Source organism: Acanthopagrus latus, chromosome 6, assembly GCF_904848185.1.
Source record: "Acanthopagrus latus isolate v.2019 chromosome 6, fAcaLat1.1, whole genome shotgun sequence".
Classification (NCBI taxonomy): domain Eukaryota; kingdom Metazoa; phylum Chordata; class Actinopteri; order Spariformes; family Sparidae; genus Acanthopagrus; species Acanthopagrus latus.
This window is the reverse complement of record NC_051044.1, coordinates 21,806,686-21,829,313: the sequence shown is the minus strand read 5'-3', so window position 1 is coordinate 21,829,313 and position 22,628 is coordinate 21,806,686. Positions and strand designations below refer to the sequence as shown.

Below are 22,628 nucleotides of genomic sequence, written 5' to 3'. Positions count from 1 at the left end.
TGGAGATCAAATAACAATCTGTCTGACATTTGTAGAACACTGCGCCTATATTGACACCAAACTAGCTTGTTGGAAAACAACTTGACAGACACACAACTATTCCTGGCAGCCAGAAATCAAATCAGGCTAACGACCGAGTTCAAGCCTCACAAAAGGCCTTCAGGTGCTAACAGTCCCCAACCCAGTCAAATGGGGCTGGGGGGTGGTGGTGGCATTGACAGCAACCAAGGAACAGGCTATTGACACCCCAGGGCCATTTTCCTTGCTGAGAGTCATCCACAACAGGCAAACAAAAGCCGGCCATCAAGAGAAAGCTCTCGCCAAGATAGAGAAAGAATGGTGGTCATCGGGCTTTTCCAATTCAAAGCCCCAGGCTGCATTTTTGGGTCACAGCGGGCGAGAAAGAGGCACTGCAGCAGCCACAGCAGTGGAGGGGCGCTGCGATCATTTAACATAACTAATTAGGAAGGGGAAGTTAGTCTTTGTCTGCTTACCACTTGGAAGAAGCCAAATGTGAGTGGAAGACAGGCAAACAACTGCAGTTGATTTAAGGCATGTCAGGGTTGACTTTATGGTTGGACATGTACTGTACTTCCAGAGTGAAATCCTGAATGAATGACTCATAAGCCAAGAGGCTTCGTTTCTTCGTTTTGTGTTTTGGGATGTGGCTTCAAATAAGACAGAGGAGTCCATCTGTAAATATGTGTAATCCATACAATGTGTCATCTTAATGCAAAACTGGGCAGGGCAGCATGTGGCCTAATAGTGTAAATGCCTTTCCATTGTGTGGATAAGGTGCACTACAATGTTCTGCGTCTTGGATTGGACATCAACCACTGTCGCCCTCTACAGGTCAGAAATCAAACTTTTCAAAATGAGAGTTTCCAGGCAGCGGAGAGGCCACACAACGCTGCAAAGCAATCACTCAGAATATTCGCAGTGATGGGCTGTTCCACTTAAGCTTCCAGGCATGTGCATATCAACATGTTGAACCTGTAATACAAACAGTTCTGTGGCTACAGTCCATCTATTTTCACAGTAAGCACAGTTACTGGTGAGCTCCCTGCTGTTGACATTTACATACATGAGATGAATTTGAAACAGTGAATTCATCTTTGGCTTATGCAGTCTTCCATGAAAGCAAAAAGAAAGCAGCATTTAATAAGAGATGAAAAACACAACGACTAATGTATGTAATGCTTTAATTAAATATCTTGTTTCTTTGAATAAAAAAAAAGTGCAGGTACTTTGGATGATGTTCAATGAGGGGAAAAAAATAGTGGTAACAAAGATTGATTTTGTTCAGTGATGGGAGGCAAAATAAATCAAAATGCTGTCGGAAATCAAAGTATAAAAACTACAGCAACACGCACAAGACACAGGCCTTGATGTGCGCCCCCGCAAACTAGAACACAGTATCATCCTGGATACTCAGCCTGCTGCATCACTTCGATAAAAGCCCTAGATTTATTTGAGATTTACAAGTTGAATGCTAAGTGTGGTTAATAAAAGCACTTAAAGAAGCATTAAACAGACAGATGGAACACAAATCCTGATTGGAATATTCAGTAACAGCACAAACATGTAAAACAAAGTTAATGGGACAGAGGGAAGCGAGAGAGACTAACAAGGGGTTGAAGATTTCTTCCCTACAAAGAAAATCTTAATTAATATTGTGGCCACTGACATTCCGAATGAAACAGAGATCCTCATGCTCGGTCATCGTCAACATCGGGTTTTGCTTTCATTCAAAACCATTAAGAAGCTCGTCTTTACAGGTTCTCACCAGCGTTAATCTTTGACACAAGAACATCTTTAAGGACACACGCACACAAGTTAATTGCTAGGAACTATATAAATACCCCTTCAAATACGATTCTCAGATTCATCATACCAAAAATATTCAGATTAGCAGATCTAAACAGATTTTTATACAAAACAAAGAGATGAATAACATAAACAAATAAATACAAGGAAGACATACATAGGTGTGAGTTTGCAGTGTGTTTGTGAGTGCAGTGGATGTTGTGTGCACAGTGTGTGAGTGTGATGGCCACAAGGCGGTGTTGTGCAAAGCTACAAGATGGCCAATGATCTGGGAAGAGAGGAGGACGATGGGAGACAGAAGAGCATTAATGTTTCCCTTCTGCCCACTTAATAGATCTTATAGCCAAGAAAGAGGAACGTTTAAAACAGTCTTCATATAGATTCTTTAGGATATAATCGTCGTAATAACAATACTTTCATTAACAATTTTATGATATCAAGAGTAGTAACAAGAAATTATACAGTTCATCAGCTGAGGTTTTCAATGGCAGCCTCAAACGAGGAGTCTCCTGCTTTATCGTCCGTTGAGTCCATGAAAGCTCAATATTTCATTTTCTGTCTTGTTAAATTAGTGTGTGATGCCACCAGGACCAGCCTAAAACTGTAAGAGTGTGTCAAAAATAGCCAAATCAGATCCCACCCCAATCTTTAAGACCTTAATCTCTCCTCCCCCTACCTCCATCCTTGTTTACTCAGTTAGCTCATTTGCATCAGAAGAGTTTTCCACTCCTTCTCCAGCGACAGTAATCTGTCCTTTGATCCGACCACATATCCTTCCTTCTCACTGTCCCTCTCAGAGACGAGTCTGGGCCTCGGGGACATAGATTTCGATGCTGTCCGCGCTCTCTGTGGCCGAGTTCTGTCGAAATGACGCAGCCTTTTTAGCAGCTAGCAGACGCTTGCGAGCCTCTTGTCTCTGCTTTTCTGCCGAAGCCGAAGAGGAGGTGGACGACGAGTCGGCACTCTTCTCTCGGCCCAGCAATGGTCGTCCCTTACCGGGCTTCTTTGACGCTAGAGGGGTTGCCTTCTCTTCGTCCTGCAGCTTTGGAAGTGATGAAACATGACAGAGAGAGGAAGAAAGAGGGAAAGAGCAGTGTGCCAAAGGAGGAGAAAAGACAGATACAAGACAGTGAGAGAATGTAACGAGGAAACTGTCTTCAGGAGGCTGTGTAGGCAGGTTTAGCAGACAGGACTTTGACAAAGACATCATGTTAATGCTGATTGTTTTGTTTCAAACTGCTTGAAGTAACATTTAGTGTTTTTTTTAGGTGATAAAAAGACAGAAGACAGACAGACAGACAACAGACAGACAGAAGACAGGTAAAAACAGACAAACATTAACAAAAACAGTCATTTTATATGACAATTTTCAAAGACATGAAATGGTGACATGAATTGTTGGATCAAACTTAAAACACAATAAAAAAAGGACCACAGGACACACAGTAATTGCATTTTCATTGCAAAGCAACATAAAGCAAGAGCACCTCACATACAGCCGTTAAGGTTCCATAAACACACACATACACATAAAAAGACACGCCACAGACAAGAGAGGGGGCTGGTAACATTGACAAAGACACACAAATGCAAGCCATTTAAACAGAGAGGGAACAAAAGCAAGACTGCATTCGGTCACATGAGCCAGTGCATCTTCGCCATGCTCCACTTCAACACGCACATCCCTAAGTGACACATGCATGCTCAAACCAGGGCTTCACATTTATAAACACACCGACAACAGCCCTGTTTGAGATCAGGTTTTCCATGCATGCCTAAAGGGCTCTCTCTGGCCCTTTTGCGTTGGACAGGGAGGCCCTGTTAGATACCATCCCACGTGGGGACGGAGGGAAGTCAAAAGGGGAGATAAAAAAGAGTGGGAGAATGGTGGTGGTGGTGGGAGGAGAGAGGCCGGTTTCGGCGGCTTTCCTACCCCAGCCAGGGCACTGGGCAGCAGGGGTGGGAAGTACCTTCCGCTCAGGGGGCGACTGGGCAGCCGCAGACGGCACGGGCTGCCAGTCATTGGACTTGAGGTGGTAGAGCTCATCGAACTTGAGGCTGATGTCCTCGATGGAGAGCTGCAGCAGGTCCCAGAAACCAGCCAGGTCCTGGGCTGTGGGCCGCGGGTTGGCATTCACATTCTGAACAAAAGAGGAAGAAGGGGATGAAAATGAATGATGATGAGGAAAGAGGACACAATTAATGCTGTAGTGTAGACATTTAGTGCTCAACACAGGAACTTAGGCTTCTCACAAATCAGCTTTTCACAAGGGTTCAACCGTAAAACAAATTAAAAAATGAAACAGACATGAGGCTACTTTATATCCATTCATGGTCTTCAGCTGAGGATATGGATCATGGTTTTTCAAAATAAACCACTCAATTTTATTTGAGAAGATTCTGCTTGTATGCGCCAGGCTGTATTTCTAAACATACTTAAGCCTAAAGGTGTCCATGATGTGAGAATGAGAGCAGTGGGTGGGGTATCTGTGTGTCAGCTTTTGTTGGCTCCCAGCACAACACATCCTAGTTTTGGATCGTCCTGGCTTGGAAAAAAGTTATCATTTTCAAATACATCCTGCTGGTAGAGACTTCAAGAGGCTGGCCACTTCCAGGGTCCCTGCATTACAGCCCCTGTCTGCTTGGCTGCTACGGCTTGTATTGGCTGTATGTAAACTTTAAATGAGGTCTGCTTTCATCATATTGTGAATAAACTGTGTCAAAATGTCATACTGAAATTTCACTTTGTAATAACTTGCTGTAGGTGTGATTAGAGAGAGTGATGGTGGTTCTTGTGCAATGTTACTGAGTGTTTTTACAGTCATTATTATAGTTGACATTAGCAAAATGACTGAAATGAGTGGCGAGAGATGGGGAATTACATGCAACACAAACCTGGGAAGTTGCGGTTCACAGTCTTGGCTTGATGGGACAGCCATCCCGACAAAAGCTATTCACTGGCCTATCACAGTAGCTTAAAACTGTGCTATACCTCTGTACTGGATCACTTAGATGCTCTGCTTGTCATCCAGTGCTGCTCTTTTCATATTCATCACTAGAGGGAGCCATATTACAGCTCAATTCTTTTCCCCAGCTGAAATCCAACATGATCACTACAGAGCTTTATCCTTTTCAGTAACTTAAAAATGCATAAAGTAATCAAGTTATAAATGCTTGGACATAACCAAGTAAACTAAAACTACATGTTGAGCCAGAGTAATACAAGGAACACAAATCTGACGATGTGAAGAAGAAATGTGATCATCTAACCCAAATTTGCATTAATCTTAAAAGTACGACCAGACTTAACCCCTCGCTTGTCTCCAAACAACTGCCTCTGAGTTTAGTATGTGTGCAAAGCCTGCACAGATTGTCAGACAGATGTAAAGTAAATCCTGCTTTGACTTCTTTTCCTGTCATAGCCACCGTTTGTAACGCTTCATGCAGACTGGCTTCTGTTTGTGCAGGGTTCCTTACACTCAAGCAGCTGCATTCACTGCTGTGATGTCTCCACATTTTGGGTAAAACAAATGTGCTATTTTGCTTTAATGTTTATAGGCTTGTCAAGTTCAGCAAATAGTGGAGCTATTGCTTATAATTATGTTCCTAAGAGAGTCAATATATAATGTGGAGAAAATCTGGAGAGCTACCCGCTATGCATTGTGTACAATATTAATAATTAAGAGGTTTATTCATTGCAGAAGCAGTGACTAGTGGGAAATTACTAAATCATTTATTCACAGGGAATCCTCTTGTGGTGTGTGTCATGCTACCTGACCTGAGCCTCATGGTCATTTTGCTTTGTTCTCATTCGATTACCTTCAAATGTATCATATTCACAAAGGCTCTGATATCACAATGAGGGTGTCTTAAGACCATTACAACAGTGCTTAACACTGAATTGTACCTGTCCATGTTGCAGAATAGGTGTGTTACATTAAATGCTTTACCTACACTGTTATGGATTTCTTGACCAGCCAGGTTAATTGAGCTAATATCTGTGAAATTGAGCTTCATATCAACCAACAGGCAAAAACAGATGGTTCACTAATTTGAGATAATGTTATAGTGTCATGCATTGGAAGTTGGCTACAACTTATATAAAGCCATTTCCAGTAAAATACGTCATCCAAGAAGAATGGCTTATTGGCTTATTCTAAGCTCCTTGTATTTCATGCTACAGTGCATTATTCTTTGTAGGCACAAACTGCTGTGTATCATGGCTGTTCCCAGATTAGTTGGTTTTCTTTTTTTGTGCCTCAGGCAGGCAAGTGTACACTGCAGAAGACCAAACCAGACGTTATACATGAGTTATTTTGGAGATGCTGCTGACATCAGTGTGCACTTTTAAAGACTTATCTTTATCTAAAGGCTTTCCTATAGGCATTTAAATTTTAGGTTTAATTTCAATTTTTAGTCACACTGTACTTTATTCCTCTCGTTGCATTCGAGTCTTGCATGGCTCTATTTGAATTGCTTTTTACTTTTTTATCTTTGGTGTTTTTAAGGTTTCAAACATCGGCTGTTATGAGTTGTATTTCTCTTTTATCAATGTGTATTTTATTGTTGTGTGTTTGTGTTTGTTGTGAAGCATAAACATTATTATGTCTACAAACACCTGAGTTCGGAACACTGGATTCAAGTCTCAATTTCACGCCTGTGCAGACCTGTAGAGTGGGAGCATTACAGAAAGGCTTTATACGCACCAAGTTTTGTTCGCACAGTCCCCGGAACTGCTGGAACTTCTGGGATATTAGGAGCTGGGCACTTCCTACTGCACTACGAACCTTCCCCAGCACTAAAGAGGGAACACAAATCATAAATTCTTTATCTCAGCAGCATACTGTTATAAAAGTTTGAATGCCAGATCTATTCTTTTCAGCTATAGTAAGGAAACATGGCATACACATGGTGAGCTGCCCATAGAAAACAAGTACAGCAACAGCCAAAACTACTCCAAGGGCTTCCTGACCTGCTGGGTTGAACTCTGGGTTGATGCAAAACAAAACTAACTGCATGTGTCTGATCATTTAGGTGTGCCTTAAAATGCATAGCACAAGTAACTCCACAGGGGGGCATGAAGAGGATTAAAGTGTATTGGACAATGTCATCCCCATTAAAAGACATCCAAGCGTATATATACACTGCAGCCTTCTGTTGGACAGTGGTCAGTATGCCAGTGTGGCGCTGTGAAAAAACTAGGACAAACATCAGCCCTGACAAAATTGGGACTCCTATCTGATCACTGGATTGCAGAGTTATGGCAATGTGATTATAGTGTGGTGAGACCCAGCTTTGGAATAGATTTGCATCAGATTTAATGCCGACTAGTTTACTGTAAAAAGGCCAGACACAAACACATACGCACACAGAACATATGGCCTCAACCCGCTACAGAGCCTTGTTCATACATTGAGCCAGCACTTCTGATAGGAACTGAGCATCCAAAGCCTTGCTACAATTTGTTTGTTTGTGCGTTCAGTGTGTATTTGTGTGTGTGCTCACTGCTGATGTTGAACTACTAATCTAATCTGGAGGTTTAATCAGTTCCAGAGTAGATTTGTGTAATTCTGGGGATTACAGGCCGGCTCGTGTGTGGTAACCCCAGGTATTACCGCCTCATCCCCTCCATGCTGTGTACGTCTGAGTGATTGTAGGGCCTGAGGCAGAGGCCTACAACAGAGCTCTGTTATGAGGTTCTGCCTCAGACAGCAACAGACCTCTGGAAGAGGCTCAAGTTGCAGGGCTCATTCAAAGGGACGGCACATTTTTCACTTCACCAACACTTCGGCTACTTTGTTCTGCTATTTCTGGGCCAATAACTTCATTTAGGAGATGGAAATTACATTTTGCTAATCCAAGATTAATATTTAATCAAATATTATCAGTGACATAGAAATGGAGCATGTCATTCCCATTTTTGGGAAAGAGAAAGGCCTAAGAGCTTTTAGAAAAAAATCTTACACAGTCTTTTCCACTGTCTCACAATACAACATTTTACCAGGTTTTTGGAACTACCCTGGCAGCCTTACCCTCCTCTGAAAGCTGGTTGTCTTTGGTCTCCTGCTCCATCTGCTGGCACCAGCCTTCCATGCGTCCCGTCTCAGCCTGCAGCAGTTTGAGAAACCAGTGGCCATCTCTCCGACACAGTGTTCCCCCTCCTCCACTCTGGGGGGCGCTGCTGTTACTGACGTTCCCACTCTCCAGCCAAGGGTCAGGAGGTGGTAGGGATGAGGGGTCCAGTGCTGGGTCCAGACTTTCAGAGAAGGAGGAGGAGCTACTTCGTGTAGTGGAGCGGTTGAGGATCTGCCTGGGCGGCGGGGGTGAAGAGACGTCACCAGTAGTGTCTCCGTTGTCTAAAGAGTCCTGTCCGGGAGGGGAGCTTGTGGATTGGCTGGCACTATTGACCATGACTTTCTTCTCTGAGTGTTTGACATTATTAACATGGGAGATGATGGGGATGTCCTGTGTGTCTGAATCTGTTTCTTGTTTTGAGGCCATGCTACTGGAGCGACTGAGCCTGAAACAAACAAGGTGAGACTCGTCGTTACAGATGGGCTTTTTTGTAGGGCAAGAATTCTCATTTTTGTAAACTGTTTTCTTTTTCCACTATTCATCTGCACAGCAGTGGACAAAGAAAACACTAAATTATTCAACAGTTATGTCTCCATTACTGGAATAAACACACAATGTTTTGTTTCAATATAGATATGAATAAACAGGATTGATTAGAGACTAGGCCTTGTATATACAATAATAGAGCACTCAGACCGGCATCAACCGACCTCTTATCACTGGGAGTCCAGCTTCTTGTTTTCATACGGTAAATGGAAGAGCAGGCTGAACATAAATGTTGTTTCAATAAACATTATTTCCATTTCCTGATATCATACAGGAAATGCTTACAAGTGGCGATTCAGTCAACTAACAAAATATTAGGAGTGCTTAATTCAAGAAACGTAACCAATATCAGAGGAGAACAGGAAGAGCAAAAGAATGGGAAAGCACAAGGGAAGCCATATTTTAGTAATTGTTGAACCAAAACAAACACAGCTGAGTGATTGTCACAAAGCACAAACGTGTAAACACGGAAGGACAACGTACAAATAAACAGAGGAGCTATTGTCCAGCTGGCTATTTTGATAAAATATCAGTCAGGACTCAGAACAGTTGCTACATACAAAACACCAAATGCAGCATGCAAAAGCAAGAAAATATATGAGGAAGGTATGAGTCGTCCAAGAACTTCCTGGCATTAAAAACATCACGAGCGGAGAATGCAAACGACACCTAGAAATGGGTCTCAAATATACAGTAAGCAGAGACAAGCGTAAATAGTAAATGCTCATGCCAAGAATACTATACAACACGCAAAGATAGTTTTCAGACAAAAAACTGACATCCACATTACTTCACATCTACATAGCTCCTATAAAGGAAAGAATAGTCAGAGCAGTGTGTGTGTCTATAATATAAATTCCTCACGTTGTTACAAGGACAGGAAGAGGACTTACTGCCACCCGTCCTCCACCTGTACTCCGATTGACTGAAATTTGGAAGGAGGTGGGGTCTCCTCTCTTGGAACTTCTTGAATACAGTCAACCTTAGGACAAATAAACAGTGAAATAAAAAAAAGCATTATCAGTGACCAAACATTCAAAAATGTGAATTTTAACTCATCCTAAATCATCCTAGAATTAAGCATTTCATAGATCCCTGATCACAAATTTTAATTTAGCAAGTGACAAACCAAATCGCTGGAATAAAAACGGAAAAACAAAAATAAGATCTGTACAATGTGCTCAGTTTTCAATAGACCCAATTAATTGACTGAGACAGGCTCCGGAAAATGGCTGTTATTTGAGCACGTACAGGACAGAAAGTTAAGGCTGAGGGGGAACACAACTAGCTCTAATGATAGAGGGATGTGCACCCTAATGAGACCTTATGCATGGAAGCACATTTCTGGGCTTGAAGTGACACATTCAGACTTATTGCCATTCATCACAGATGATTACTGTTAAAAATGCTTTTTCTTCTCTTGAATTCAAGTAAACCAGCAGGACAAGTTGCACTTCAGAAAACACCATGACTAGGCCTTGATCTCAACTGTTAGTAACAGCACAGATTCAACTGTACCAGCTCTGTTTGTCACCTACTTGTATTCCAATGGAGGACAGTTTCCGTCTGGGTACTGGTGCCACAAGGGGCTCCTCTGCCACTAGATTCCCTTTGATTAATCCCAATTTCAGGGATTCGTGCTGGACGGCTGAGTCACTTGTTTCAGTGGAAGCATTGGACGTCGTGGGGGCGATTGGATCTCTTGGGGTGGCAATGGGAGTGGGGATGATGTGTGGAGGACGTGGAATACCCCGGGCCAGGCTGTTGGCACGAGTACTGTCGAGGCTGTCAGAGGAGTTGCTGTGGGCGTGGCTTGACTGGCTGTTGACCTCTGACCTCCGGTCCTGTTGGTCCAGGTAGTTGTCCTGGGCTGACTCTGTGCTGCTCTGTACTGTCACAGAGATGTAGGGCTTGGAGGTTGTACGGGGTGGCACCGGCGGAGGAGCAGCTCTCTTACAGGTGGTTATGCATGTAGAGACTGACAGAGAAAAGAGGGAAGGGGGGAAACGAGAGGAAAGGACACGAGAAATAGATAAATAAGGGATTGCATATGACAGAGGGAAAGATAGCAAATCCTTGAGGAGTGAATGAATCAATTAAAGAAAATATAAAGTGGTACTTAAAACAGCTTGAAGCTGTATGAATTGACTAGCGAGTTATATCAGCATGTCCAGGGCAGTGAGCTTCATACTGTACATGAATACACAGGGACATGGCTGTATGACAGCTGGGACACCAGCACAATCAGTAAAGCAGAAAATCAAATCAAACCAACATACCATTCCACACAGGTGACTAAATGAAACCACACAGACACACCACACTTCAAAGCCTCGATCACGAGACAGGTGATGACTTCGTGAAAGCAATTTGCTGACCATCTGACTCTTATACCAAATTTGGTTAAGAGACAGAAACCACTCAGACACATCTGAGAGGGGGAAAATTAGACTGTATGGTACAACCATTGCAAAGTTTTGTAGTCTCATGGTAGCATATAGACAGGGTTAACAATCTAATGCTAAGCTCGTTACAGTGGGAACTATTATGTGAGCTTAAATGAAAACCACACAGTGAGTTGACATAAACAGCAGATTTTACTACAGAGAAAAGACACAAACATCTCCCTTCACTGCTCTGTCCTCTGCCAGTCTGAACTCATTATGTCCAACTACATCATTTACGAGTAGAAGCACTCATTCACTTAGGCTATCTTATCTATCAAACAAATCAATGTCCTCATCAATGGAAACTTTCGCTTACAGCCTGTACTGTATCAGTGCAGGAATAAATGGCCTGTCTGTGAGCAGTAAGTCACCCAGTGACGTAAACGGAGTATCAGAAGAGATCAAGTTAATGGGCTTCGAATAAAAATTGTCCAAAGTGGGGCCAAATTACAATAGTGCACAGCTGAAACATAAATCCGACAATGTACTCATTCATCAAGATGGTTATAAAAAAGCAACTCAAGTAGCAGACAGAATTCTCATGCAGACAGATTCTATAAAGACTCAAAGGCTCTCCTGTTGCCTATAGGAAAATTCACAGACTATCTGATGCCTTCTATCAAGAGACCACAGAAGTCTCCTTATACTACATATATGGTAATATAGCACAATGCCAGACCACTAAAATCTATAATTTAAATAGGGAATGTTCTTGCAACATTACGAACCATGTGGCTACTATAAGATCCTTTTAAACAAAAAAAAACAAAAAAAAAAAACAACACACTGAAAGCTGTTGGAACAAGTACAAGACCATAAAGGAGTTAGAAAATAGAGAAGAGGAGGGCATATTTTGAGGCTGAGCAGAGAGAAATACAATTTGTTTGAGTGAAAGTATGACATAGTCCAAATGGCAATGTGTGTTAACACTATTTGGTTTTCCATTTTAAGACCTTAAACTAAACATATCGTCTGTTTTTTCCTTTGATGCTTTTGCTACAAACATGTACTTGTTTATGCTCCATCCTACACCACAAGCAGCAAATCAGTGGAACAGTTAATTCCTTCATACCCTAATATTACCATCAACTATGCTTCCAACAGATGTAACTGTGGTAGAAAGCATTTGTAGAGAGACTGCCGTCTGTGCAGTACCACCAGATGATGGACATCAATTTGATGAAATGATTTTCAGATTAAACCACTCGCTGTGTGTCTAAGGATGTCACTGCCATATGGAGCCATAAAAAGTGACATACTACATATGTGGATGGTCAATTTCAAATCTATTTGAATTTGATTAAGACCAGTCACTTGGTTGTTTTATTGACTCTGGTAAGTGGGCTGACATCTTTCTGTAGCGCTCAGCTGCTCGGTACCAAAAGCAGTGTCACTCACAGGGCAAAAGCACACACAGACACAATGCAATATCACCAACTATAGGTATTTGCATATGAATGAAACTCTAATACAAATAATGTAATGGTCACAATTCCTACAGTTCGAGGAAGGAAACTACACGATGGTGTCTGCAAGAAGCAAAGAGTTTATGCATCGTGTTGCTTGTCTGAACCTTGTGGTCAGAGAACTCACAAGTCATAAAGAAATTTCAGCAAACATGTAAGCTGCTGAGAAAACACTCCAACAAAGGGTTGTTGTTTGTTCTAATCCACTTCTTAGCTTCATCTCTAATGTGTACCACACACAAATTGTGTCAGATTAGCTGAGTCATTAAACTGCTGTCAGTCAGCTATTCCAGAGAAATGTATCAGCCTGAACAAATGCCCCAGGACTGGCTCCAGAGTCCTCCTGGTCCTCTTCTCGGAGCGTCATCAAGAGTTACTGTGTTTTTGTGGGTTTGCTCCCCTATTATTTAGAGTAGTATGCTTTTACATTTGCAGTGTGCTATTGACTGATATTTAACCAGAAGTTCACCCAGTTCATCCAAGATGTGAGCTCAGCATAGTTTGGGCTTTCCTTTGAAGATTCTGACTCTTTGAAATGAAAAGTATAACCCAGAATGACAGTGGATTCAGTCAGAACCCTCTCCTGTGTTGTACAAAAGTAGTGTGGAGCCAAATGCAGACAGGCTCTGCAGTTGATCAGTATCCAGTCTTCTGATCCTTTTATCCTCATTTATAAATAATACCTTCAAACACACCTCTACCACTATACTCTACACCCAAGTGTTTCGAAGAGAGAGAGAGAGAGAGACATGAAACCAGCTAAAACACTAAATGGCAAACTGCTCAAATGCATTTCAGCTCACATACCAGTGAAGCCAAAATACTGACAAGTATGAGCACGGAATAGGAGCAAGCCTACAAATTTGAAGCTAGTAAATGTCATTAGAGCTGCAGAATAATAAATCATCCATCTTTGCTTGCTACATCTACGCCTTTTTTACTCTCAAGTGTGCATAAAACTACAGGTTGGTCAAGAGGAACTGGCTAATACAGATTATAGGTATCGGCTGAAAAGAATATCCATGTCCTGCATCCCAAAATACAAACATCACTCCAAATGTAGTAGTTTGCCCGTCAAAAAGTCATTTGTGACATCCACAATAGTAAACAAAGATGTCAAACAAAGCATTTCAGTGGTATTCAGGACAGCTCTCACCCTCTTTTGGCATCTTGCAAAACAGAAATCCAGTCGAACAGATTTATTCAAAAAACCTGCAGGTTAACATCCATCACAGATAAACAGCACACTAGCCATAGATTATCCACTGGCCTCTGACCACCACCCTTGCCTTCGCTCAGGAAAACCTGCTGCTGAAACAGCTTTTCACTCTTCATGATCCCACTTGTGACAGAGATGGATGCTGGGCAGAATAGGGTTGTCACTGTTGTGGCAGCTTTGTGATGCACCGTCTCCACTCCTGCATCCCAGTCTGCGGGATAGCTGTCACTTACTGGGTGTGAGAGGGCATAGATGTGTGTGTGTGTGTGTGTGTGTGTGTGTGTGTGTGCATGCATGCGTGCATGTTTATGTTTGGACACCTGCCCTGCAGTTCTCACCAAGTGTCACATAATGCTTTCGTCATTCTGAACAGAATTCACCCTTAAGTCTTAATACCACTGAATCTGCTTTACTCGCCAAAAACAAGCCCTAAAATCATAACTGACAGCAGCCTCTGAGATTAGGCTGGAGATAAAGTAGTGGGGCTGGACACAATAAATATGCTGGATTATCAGCCCATTTTAGCTTACCACAAATATAACAAACAAGAAATAGTCAATTGGAACCTATTTTTGAATCTTATTTGGATAAAGTCATGATCAAAGCACTTCACCATCACAGAGCACTTACAAGTTTATTTCATGCCATGCAAGTAGGATTTCTTGAGGTTGTGGCAGGTCGATCCGCCACTTTGGTAATGACATACACTTCTATAACTGGTAAATGAGTTGTCATTTAGTTTGGTACAGACATTCTTTCCTTTGTTTTATCAAAACAATGAGTGATCCCCTCACTTTCCATTTTTCTCCATCATCAGTTTGAATTGCAATCATACTTTAAATGTATGATGGAGGGCACCTAGACCAAAAAATGATGTCAGCCTCAGGTGAACTTTGTATTAGCTGTTAATTAGGAAATAAGTGCATATTAAGATGCAAAGCTAAGAGGGGGAATGTGGTAAACATCAAACCTTCTGAACATCAGCATGTCGCTTCGTCATTCTGTTTTTTTTAAGGTTTTGAAGCTTGTCTGCACCTCAAATAGTGTTCCTCCTGTCTTTCTTATTTGATTTGAGTCAGAGAGAATGTCAGTATTCGGAAATTAACATTTAGCTAGAGAACAGTCTCGCAAGGCTGCCAGCATGGCTGCAGAAATCCAGTCTTCTTAAACTTTAAAATCTCCTACTCAATATTGATCTCAAAAGGAACGCTTACCAAAAAAGTGTGCATGTTATGTGCTTGATGTTAATTAACCCACATCGGCTGGTGTATTATCATATGATATTGGGGACACAATGATTTTCATGGATGCAGCTGACAATGGGAAACCACACAAGCAGGCAGACAGGTTTTAAACAAATCTGGAGTTTAACCACTACTGTTCATACTGTACTGTGGCTGTAGCTACTGTTTTTACCAAATCCCTGATCTCAGCAGCAATATCCGTAAGCAACTAGTAATAGCTATGGTGTAATTAATATAGCATATTGACCACACTATTTTTAAATGCATATTAAAGTCGTGTCAGAAACTGGACGTAAGATGCACATCAGACCATTTCCTGTATGCTTATTGTACAAACTCTGCCACACAGACATACACAGCTGTGCAAGCATAAAAGACATCCTTGACAATAGCACCAATGCTGACAAAGCCTTTCCTAAATCAAACACTCATCATTACCACAGAAAAGAGCTTTAGAAAATGGATATGAATGCCAAACAGTGCTGGCTCCTAAATAAGCCGAATCTGTGTACAGGAGCTGCTCAGAAGAACTTCTTGGTTTCTCTACAAAAGGGAATTTAACAACCAGACGCTTTGTGCCAAAATGTTTGAGTGGAATCTGGAGTGGGCGCTGAGCACTGCTGTTTTCGTGCCATCTGGACAGTGGTTCTGTTGTCCGCTGTGAGCCCTGGTTCAAGATGTGATTTTCGAGGCTGGGAAACAATTAGCTGCAAGAAGCTAGAGCAGCTGAAAACAGTTTCCTATAGCCCCGTGACTGCTTCACACACACCATTTCACCATGTTGGGGTTGGCTAAATACTCACAAAGTGAAAGAAAAAACCTGGAAACTGGAAACTTTGGTCAACTTTAATTAGCTAGAACCCACACAGTGGTCTCCTCCCTGTTAATAGCATTTTACTGTTTGCCTTGGAAGACTAAGAAATAATTATCTAACCACAGTTCCCACAATGACATCACTGTTGGTTGGTAGCACAATATCATTTTAAACCCCAAATCCTACTTAATACAGACTTTCTAAGTCATGTAACAATTATATTGACAGGAATATTGCAAAGAATGTTGGTTTAACATTTCCCCTCTAGTTACGTCGTTAGTTAAGTCAGAATGTAATAGTACAGTTAGATGAGGTAAAATATGGTTCTTGGCATGTCATGACATTAGCCACAAATCAGTGAACAGACTGGGGTCTCAAATGCATATCTTTTTATATTTTCAATGCATTCATCCCCTCCTCATTGGAGCACATTACACAATGCATCATTTCACTGACTGAACCTGATCCAATCTTCCTCCCGTCTCGCTTATTAAGTCGACTAAGCAGGGTAAAGGGTAAGGGTATAAGGGTAAATAAGTGATTGGTGTATCTTTGGATCAGGTCCCCACAAAAGGGGACATATCTAAAATTAAAAATATTTTCATGATTAATGGATTAATTCTTTAGTCAATAAAAAGTGTCAAAAATTTGAAAAAATAAAAATAAAAAAAATAAAAAAAACGCTCATCACATAATTAAATGAGCTTGTTTTGTCCAACCAACAGTGCAAAATCCAAAGGCTCTTCCTTTGCTATCAAAAATGAAAAAGGAATCCTCATATTTAGGAAGCTGGAGCCAGCAAACGCTTGACATTGTTGCACAGAAAGTGACTTGATTGATTATCAAAAGAGTTGGTAATTAATTTTCTTTCAATCGACTAATCGTTGCAACTCTATCACACAATCTCAATAACTGCGGGGCAGATTAAAGACTCACTGGGACAGTTTGGGTCCTAGCAACAATAAACATTTTAATCCACTAGGTTGAGGTAATGCAGTTTAGTGGTCAGTTGGAGATGGACAAGAAGCACAAACAATGACAGACAAAAGGTGGATTGTGATGCTCTATTTAACAGTCTCGTATTGCTTGCCAAGTTGCCTGCTCCCTGCCAGTTGACCCGTCTGTATTGTTTAATCAATTAACAGCCATACGACACAGACAACCTTGCCTGAAATGATCGCCGCTCCCTTGTCACAAATGCCATTTTTCCAATGAATTATCACGTTAAAAGCCTCAGCTACAACACAGCACAGCCTTTTTGTATCAAATTTGACCTCAAAATGGGATTTAATCTATGTTGCAATACACAGGACACCATGCGGGACAAAAGTGGGGCAGCCCTCAAATAATCCCCCGTGAAGGCCAATTTTCCATCTCAGCACCCAAAGAGAGGCAGCCTTTATGAAGATATGTGAGCACTTTTTTTTACTGTAGGCGGCTGAAGACCCATCCAGACAGCTACACATAACCTGTCTTTATACAGTCAGAGTTATCTGTGATGGAGCATCCCAGCCATGAGCAGGAACATGCTTTTCTGATATGAGCAACAGAGCACTTTGTATACATGGCAGGAAATGCTTGATAATTAATACAGTAAATAAAGCATCAAACAACACAGATGAAAACATAACAGACTACGGAACATTTCAATGAAGGAAGCAGTTGTGGAGAAAGAAACAGCATCAGAAAGCACAGATACAACACAGATACATCTGCATCAGCATGTATCTTGTCTAATATGTGGCAACAAGAAAACTCTCTAATCAGAGATTACAACGCAGAAAAACAATGCTTGGGATTATGTATAACTATTAACTTCCTGGTGAAAGGTTACGGTTTCAGTGCGCTGATGTGTAGACAATAAAGTGCATTGTTAAACCACATCTTGCCTCTGTTACATGTCTTTAGCTGTGTGTTTGACACACTTAAGCGATCAGTGCCAAAAAAGTATGTATATGGGCCGATGAATTGATATCACAATTTTTTACTTCCTAATATAGGTATCAGCATCAGCCACCCCAAAAATAATCCGAGTATCAGCTGGGCTCTGCTGAGCACAGAGTTTGGAGACATCAAACCAACTACAGTTGTCTCAAATTGTTTTTTTGTTTTTTTTTAGTTTTTTTTGTTTCGCTTAATGGTCTGTATGTGTTTGTGTCTTTATTTTCTGGATACCTCTTAAATCGAACAAAGACAAATGAGCTATGTCTCCAAGTTTAGCCCAGTAGGGCAGAAAAGAAGGCTTGAATGTGATCTCGGTGCTGAAAGTTAGTTAAGTTCTTTTAATGCTGTCATCAGTGTGAGACAGAGAGGAATACTTGAGCAGTCAGTAATGCCTGTGTTCACGTTGAAGGTGATGGTTAAATGGCACCTGCTTAAGTTGAAATTCATTGTCAACAACACACCAGTACAGTGAAGTAAAACACCGGCGTTAAGGTTCGTGACAGGCATTCAAAGTATCCGCGGGAAGACTGAACGACATATTTCAGCGAAGTGGCGTTAGCAGACGTTAACGTTAGTTTACGCGGTCCTGTCACCGAACAAGCTAACGTTAAGCTACTGACGTTAGTAACGGAAAAAAAACACTGGGCACAGTAAAAGTTAAAAAACTATACAACTGTACGGCTTTCATGACATAAACTTACCCTGCTGTCAGGCGCAGATAAACACACAGACACAGCGCTGTCTTCAATAAATGCTTGAGCATGTAGAGGAGGCTGTAACTGGACTCCACAGTCCCAGTGTGTCAGGCTGACGGGTCCGTTTGCCTTTTGTTTGTGCCTGTGAGCCCGAGGGAGGCGTGGTGGCCCGTCTGCTGGTGCCTTCAGGAGCAGCTCGGACATTCTAAAGCAACGGTTTTATTTTTTGCGGCTAAATCTAAATTTGCCTCATTTTTCAAAGACGATTGAATAACGAAATGGATACTGTCGTTGAGAAGCGTTCTGGGGACACAGTTCGATTATGTGGTGCCAAAAAATAGAACATCTCTGCTCAAATTGTGCTCCTTCAGCACAGTCATGAGGATCTTCTCCTGGTTCAGTCACCCAGGGCAATCCTTCCCGCCTGTACTTATACAAAAAAAACACTCTTGACCATTTAACCAGCAAGGTGCACTATTAAAGCTCCAGAGCACACAATGAAATCCTTGAAGTTCCGAGAAATCAAAGCAGATGCAAACTAGAAAAGGGGAAATGCTAGTGTTCAACCATCATTTGTATGTGTAAATGGTGAAAAATTCTACACTCATGAACGCAGCATGGACTCTACATGGCCTTTTTGGAGGGCTGTGGTGAAGTGCGCCACAATGTGGATGCTGGTAATAAGCTAAAACAAATACAAAAGCTCAAGCAGATGCACATAACCCAGTGAGAACTAAGTCGTCAGCATCAGTAGAAAGCTTATTTACCTATTGTGTCATCATCACACACATTTACAATCGCTCTGCTAATACACATTTACAATCGCTCTGCTAATGCAAACATCATCATGCCCAAACAAACGGTAAAGGGTATTCCTGTGTTGCCATGCCCTGTGATCATTTCTCATTGAAGTTTCCTCTGGAGCAGCAGTGTGATCTAGTGTTTGTCCAACTGCTGTCAGGGTTTTGATGCCTTAAACTGCAGCTGCGTGCACATCACCACCAAGAGTCTGGTTTGGTACTTTTATTTTCTTGAGCTGTCCTTAAATTGGTAAATTTTAAAGTGTAAACATCTTTTTTTCAGGGATGAGGATCTGGTTTGAATTTGTTACCTGTGCGTGTGGGTAGGATGCGAGGTCTGTCTGTCCCCAAACGCTGAAGAAAAATTGCAAGCTGCTTCTCCTTTGGGGCTCTGTCCAAGCCAGAAGCTTTCAGGTAAGAGCCAAACTGTTCTTTCCATGTCTGCCACTGTGCAGGAAGGTCGTCTAGCATGGGCAAAAGAGGCTGCATTTGAGCTAAAACTGCTGGTGTGTGCATGTATGTGGAATTGTGTCCCACCCTGGACTGAGGCTATTAAAAGCATTCAAAGCAATGTTATGGAAAAAATAGAAATCAAAGCAAGAATGTGGCCGACGTGTCTGCCTGACTCTGTAAAAGGGGTCACAACTTAATAGATAACAAAATAGGTATGGGCTGTATATTGCCTATGTTTGAAAGAAATCGTCTACATCTTTGTGTCAGTGATTAGTACTCTTCGATTTTCCCGCTTTAAATGGTTTACAAGGTAAAATAAATGTATTTGCAGCGAGTTAACCATCCGTCTTTCCAGTGACTCACCAGTGCTGGTGCTGTAGGTGCGAACAGTGGAGTCAGTCAGAGGTGGTGAGCAGCCCGAGTCCAGGGATGCTGTGTCATCATCTTGGGAACAGCCAGCCTGGATTGCTCTCAGGTAGCTGTGGCTGCGTGATCGGAAGCATGTTGGCATGGGTAAGTCTGGAGGCTCTGAGTTGTCCTGAGAGTGGGAACGGGAATCTCTGAAAGTGGAGTCGGAGCTGCGGTCCTCGTAATGATGACTCATTTCCAGGTCCCGAAGCTGGAGGGCGGAAAAAGGACAAGATGGGTAAAGACGCTGGAGTAATGAAGCAAAGACAAGTGTACTGTACTGTCATTTTTGATCACAGTAGCTGCTCCTGGCAACTCAGCTGTAAGACACATTTGATGGGATGTGATAAAATGGCACCAAAATGGTCAAATGTTGAACTGAGTGAAAATTAGAGTAGATCACAGTGCTTTTCGACCCCAGTGAAACCAGTGCTGCACCTCCTGCGTTATTTCATGATGGGTTTCTTGATGGACCGTCATCTGTGAAATGCATTTTTGACAATTCCTACATGCCCTGCGATAAAAGAACTGTCAATGGGTTTTATGCTTCAAGTGCAGGCTCATAAAAAAAGTGTAGAAGAATAAGAACTGGCCCCGCAGATGATGGGTTTCATTTTCCCTTGATTGACAGACACAGCCTGAGCAGAAGAAAAAAAAACAGCGTGTCTGTGGCAAAGTTATTTTGGTTGTTCAGTATGTAGAGGTAACAAAAAAAAGCATGGAATTTAATGGTTTTTGGTTTGGCACATTTTGGAATCATGTTATAGGTATATATAGCATACCACTAATAGGGTTTTATTTTTGTGCTGTAGAATGTAACCGCTGTAAAATAACCACAAAATAACTTTGTTTCTTTGATTCACTGCTTCGGTCTCACTCATGCAAATCATAGCAGTATGTTCACATACTGGACACATTTGTTGTACGGCAGTGGCTTGTCAGTGATTGGGTGCAAATCCTGTACAAATAGCCTGCACAGTCTCATTTGACTAGTTCATTGAAAAAGATCAGAGCCACTTTGCGCAGTTGTTCATCATCACAGTGACCTTGTCAGCGGGAGGCTAATAGCTCTTGCATAAGTAGATGAATAAGACTTAAAACTACCAATGTCATTCATTTGGCTTTGAGGTTGATAACATGAATATGAGTTACATTTGAAAAATAGGGATTCTTTGTTCACTGGCAGCCCATTTTGTCAGTCATTCAAGCTGTATCTGTGAATATTCAAATTGTACTACGTAAATGAGTGCTAGTAGCTCAAGGCAGACAAAGGGCCCTTTGATACTCTCTGGTGATTGGAGAGTAGAAAGTTTGCTAGGAGCTAAGTGATATAAATTTCAAGTACAAATGTGCTCTCAGCTCATTAGAAAAATATCTGCAGAGCTAATGAGAGAAAAAGAGATACAAACAGTCGGAGAGAAAGAGGAATTCATTATTTGGCCTGTGAAGGCTCGCAAAACTGCACGTTTAACACAATCCCTGCCTGTCCTGTCCAGAAAAGCACTGACCTGTGCCAAGCAGCTACGTCTGCCTAAAGTGCTGCAGGCCTGGCTGAAGTCATCGTCATCCCATGGTGGCAAAGACGAGCCTGTGCCCCCAATGCAGTCTAGGTTGTCCAGGCTGCGGTTATTGGAGATTTCTCGGAGAGATGGAAGACAGCTGGGAAGAAAGATGAGAGGCAAAACGAGATAAAGGAGACGTGTTAAGGATATGAAATTTAAGTAGGAGAGTTAAAGGCAGTGTCAGGAGTGCGCGGGCACATATTCAAGGAAAAGATGGAATAAGAGTTGATGTTAATATATGATGACAGGGAGGCAGAAGGGAAAACATGGAACGTGGGAGAACATAAACGATCAGCAAAAACCAGGAATTGAAAAAGAGATAAAGGCGGATTATTCAAGTTATCCCTTTCATTTCCACTTTGATTTTATGAGTCATGAATCCTCATCTCTGATCTATTCCAATTTCATCTAATTTTAGCATCTGAGCATGCAAAGCCAGTGATGTCGGGCGACTCATGTACACAGCTCTGCGTACCATCAAGAACAGGTTCAGCTTTAATCGAACAGGAGCTCTGAAGTTGTGTTTTTACATATTCTTGGCTGGCACACAGTGATAGTTACATGTGTAGTAAGCTGCCATGCCATGGTCTTGGGACACAGATGTCCCCTCATTGGAATAGTGTCAAACTCAGCTACTTTTCACCTAAAAGCACTGGGCAGATGGTATTTACAAGCTTAAGGGAGGTTGGCAGTTGTTGGCAGCAGGGCGTGAATTTGGCATTTGGAGATGCCACTGACTTTACGGAGATCTGAGGGAGGCGGTGCTAAGTCATTGATTGCTAATGATCAAATCAGACATTGCACCACACCCCTGAGACGTGGCTTACAGACCTATCACTGACCTGCTCATTGACCTGCCCAGCTGGTGCAGAGAGGACACACTGTGGAGTGGAGACCACAGGGCATCCAGCTCCCCCTGCAACAAGGTGAAATCCAGGGTTCTGCTGCTCATGCCAAGCAGGGTGGAGCAGACCGGAAGAGAGTGGGGTTGAATGGTCAGGGATTGGCAGGGGCAGTAGGGTTAGTCAGTCAAGCACACGTTAGGGAAGAATCCTTATATTTCTAAACAGAGACTAGGGATTTGAAATCATATGTGGGAGTGTGTATGTCAGGTTGGCCCGTGGCTGT

General features: G+C 42.0%; 1 protein-coding gene across 1 annotated transcript in view; it reads right to left on the bottom strand.

Annotated features, from left to right (window-relative positions):
- Window positions 1-1,185: 1,185 nt before the first annotated feature.
- dlgap4b (discs, large (Drosophila) homolog-associated protein 4b) overlaps window positions 1,186-22,628 on the bottom strand; it is a 105,698-nt gene continuing 84,255 nt past the window's right edge. The window contains exons 6-14 of the mRNA XM_037101713.1: window positions 21,447-21,597; window positions 19,894-20,149; window positions 19,389-19,541; window positions 9,987-10,426; window positions 9,342-9,430; window positions 7,860-8,347; window positions 6,534-6,625; window positions 3,798-3,968; window positions 1,186-2,863 (exon numbers count right to left, since the gene is read on the bottom strand). Coding sequence (XP_036957608.1) covers window positions 2,621-2,863; window positions 3,798-3,968; window positions 6,534-6,625; window positions 7,860-8,347; window positions 9,342-9,430; window positions 9,987-10,426; window positions 19,389-19,541; window positions 19,894-20,149; window positions 21,447-21,597 — 2,083 coding nt within the window. The 3' untranslated portion in view covers window positions 1,186-2,620. The remainder of the gene's footprint in view (window positions 2,864-3,797; window positions 3,969-6,533; window positions 6,626-7,859; window positions 8,348-9,341; window positions 9,431-9,986; window positions 10,427-19,388; window positions 19,542-19,893; window positions 20,150-21,446; window positions 21,598-22,628) is intronic.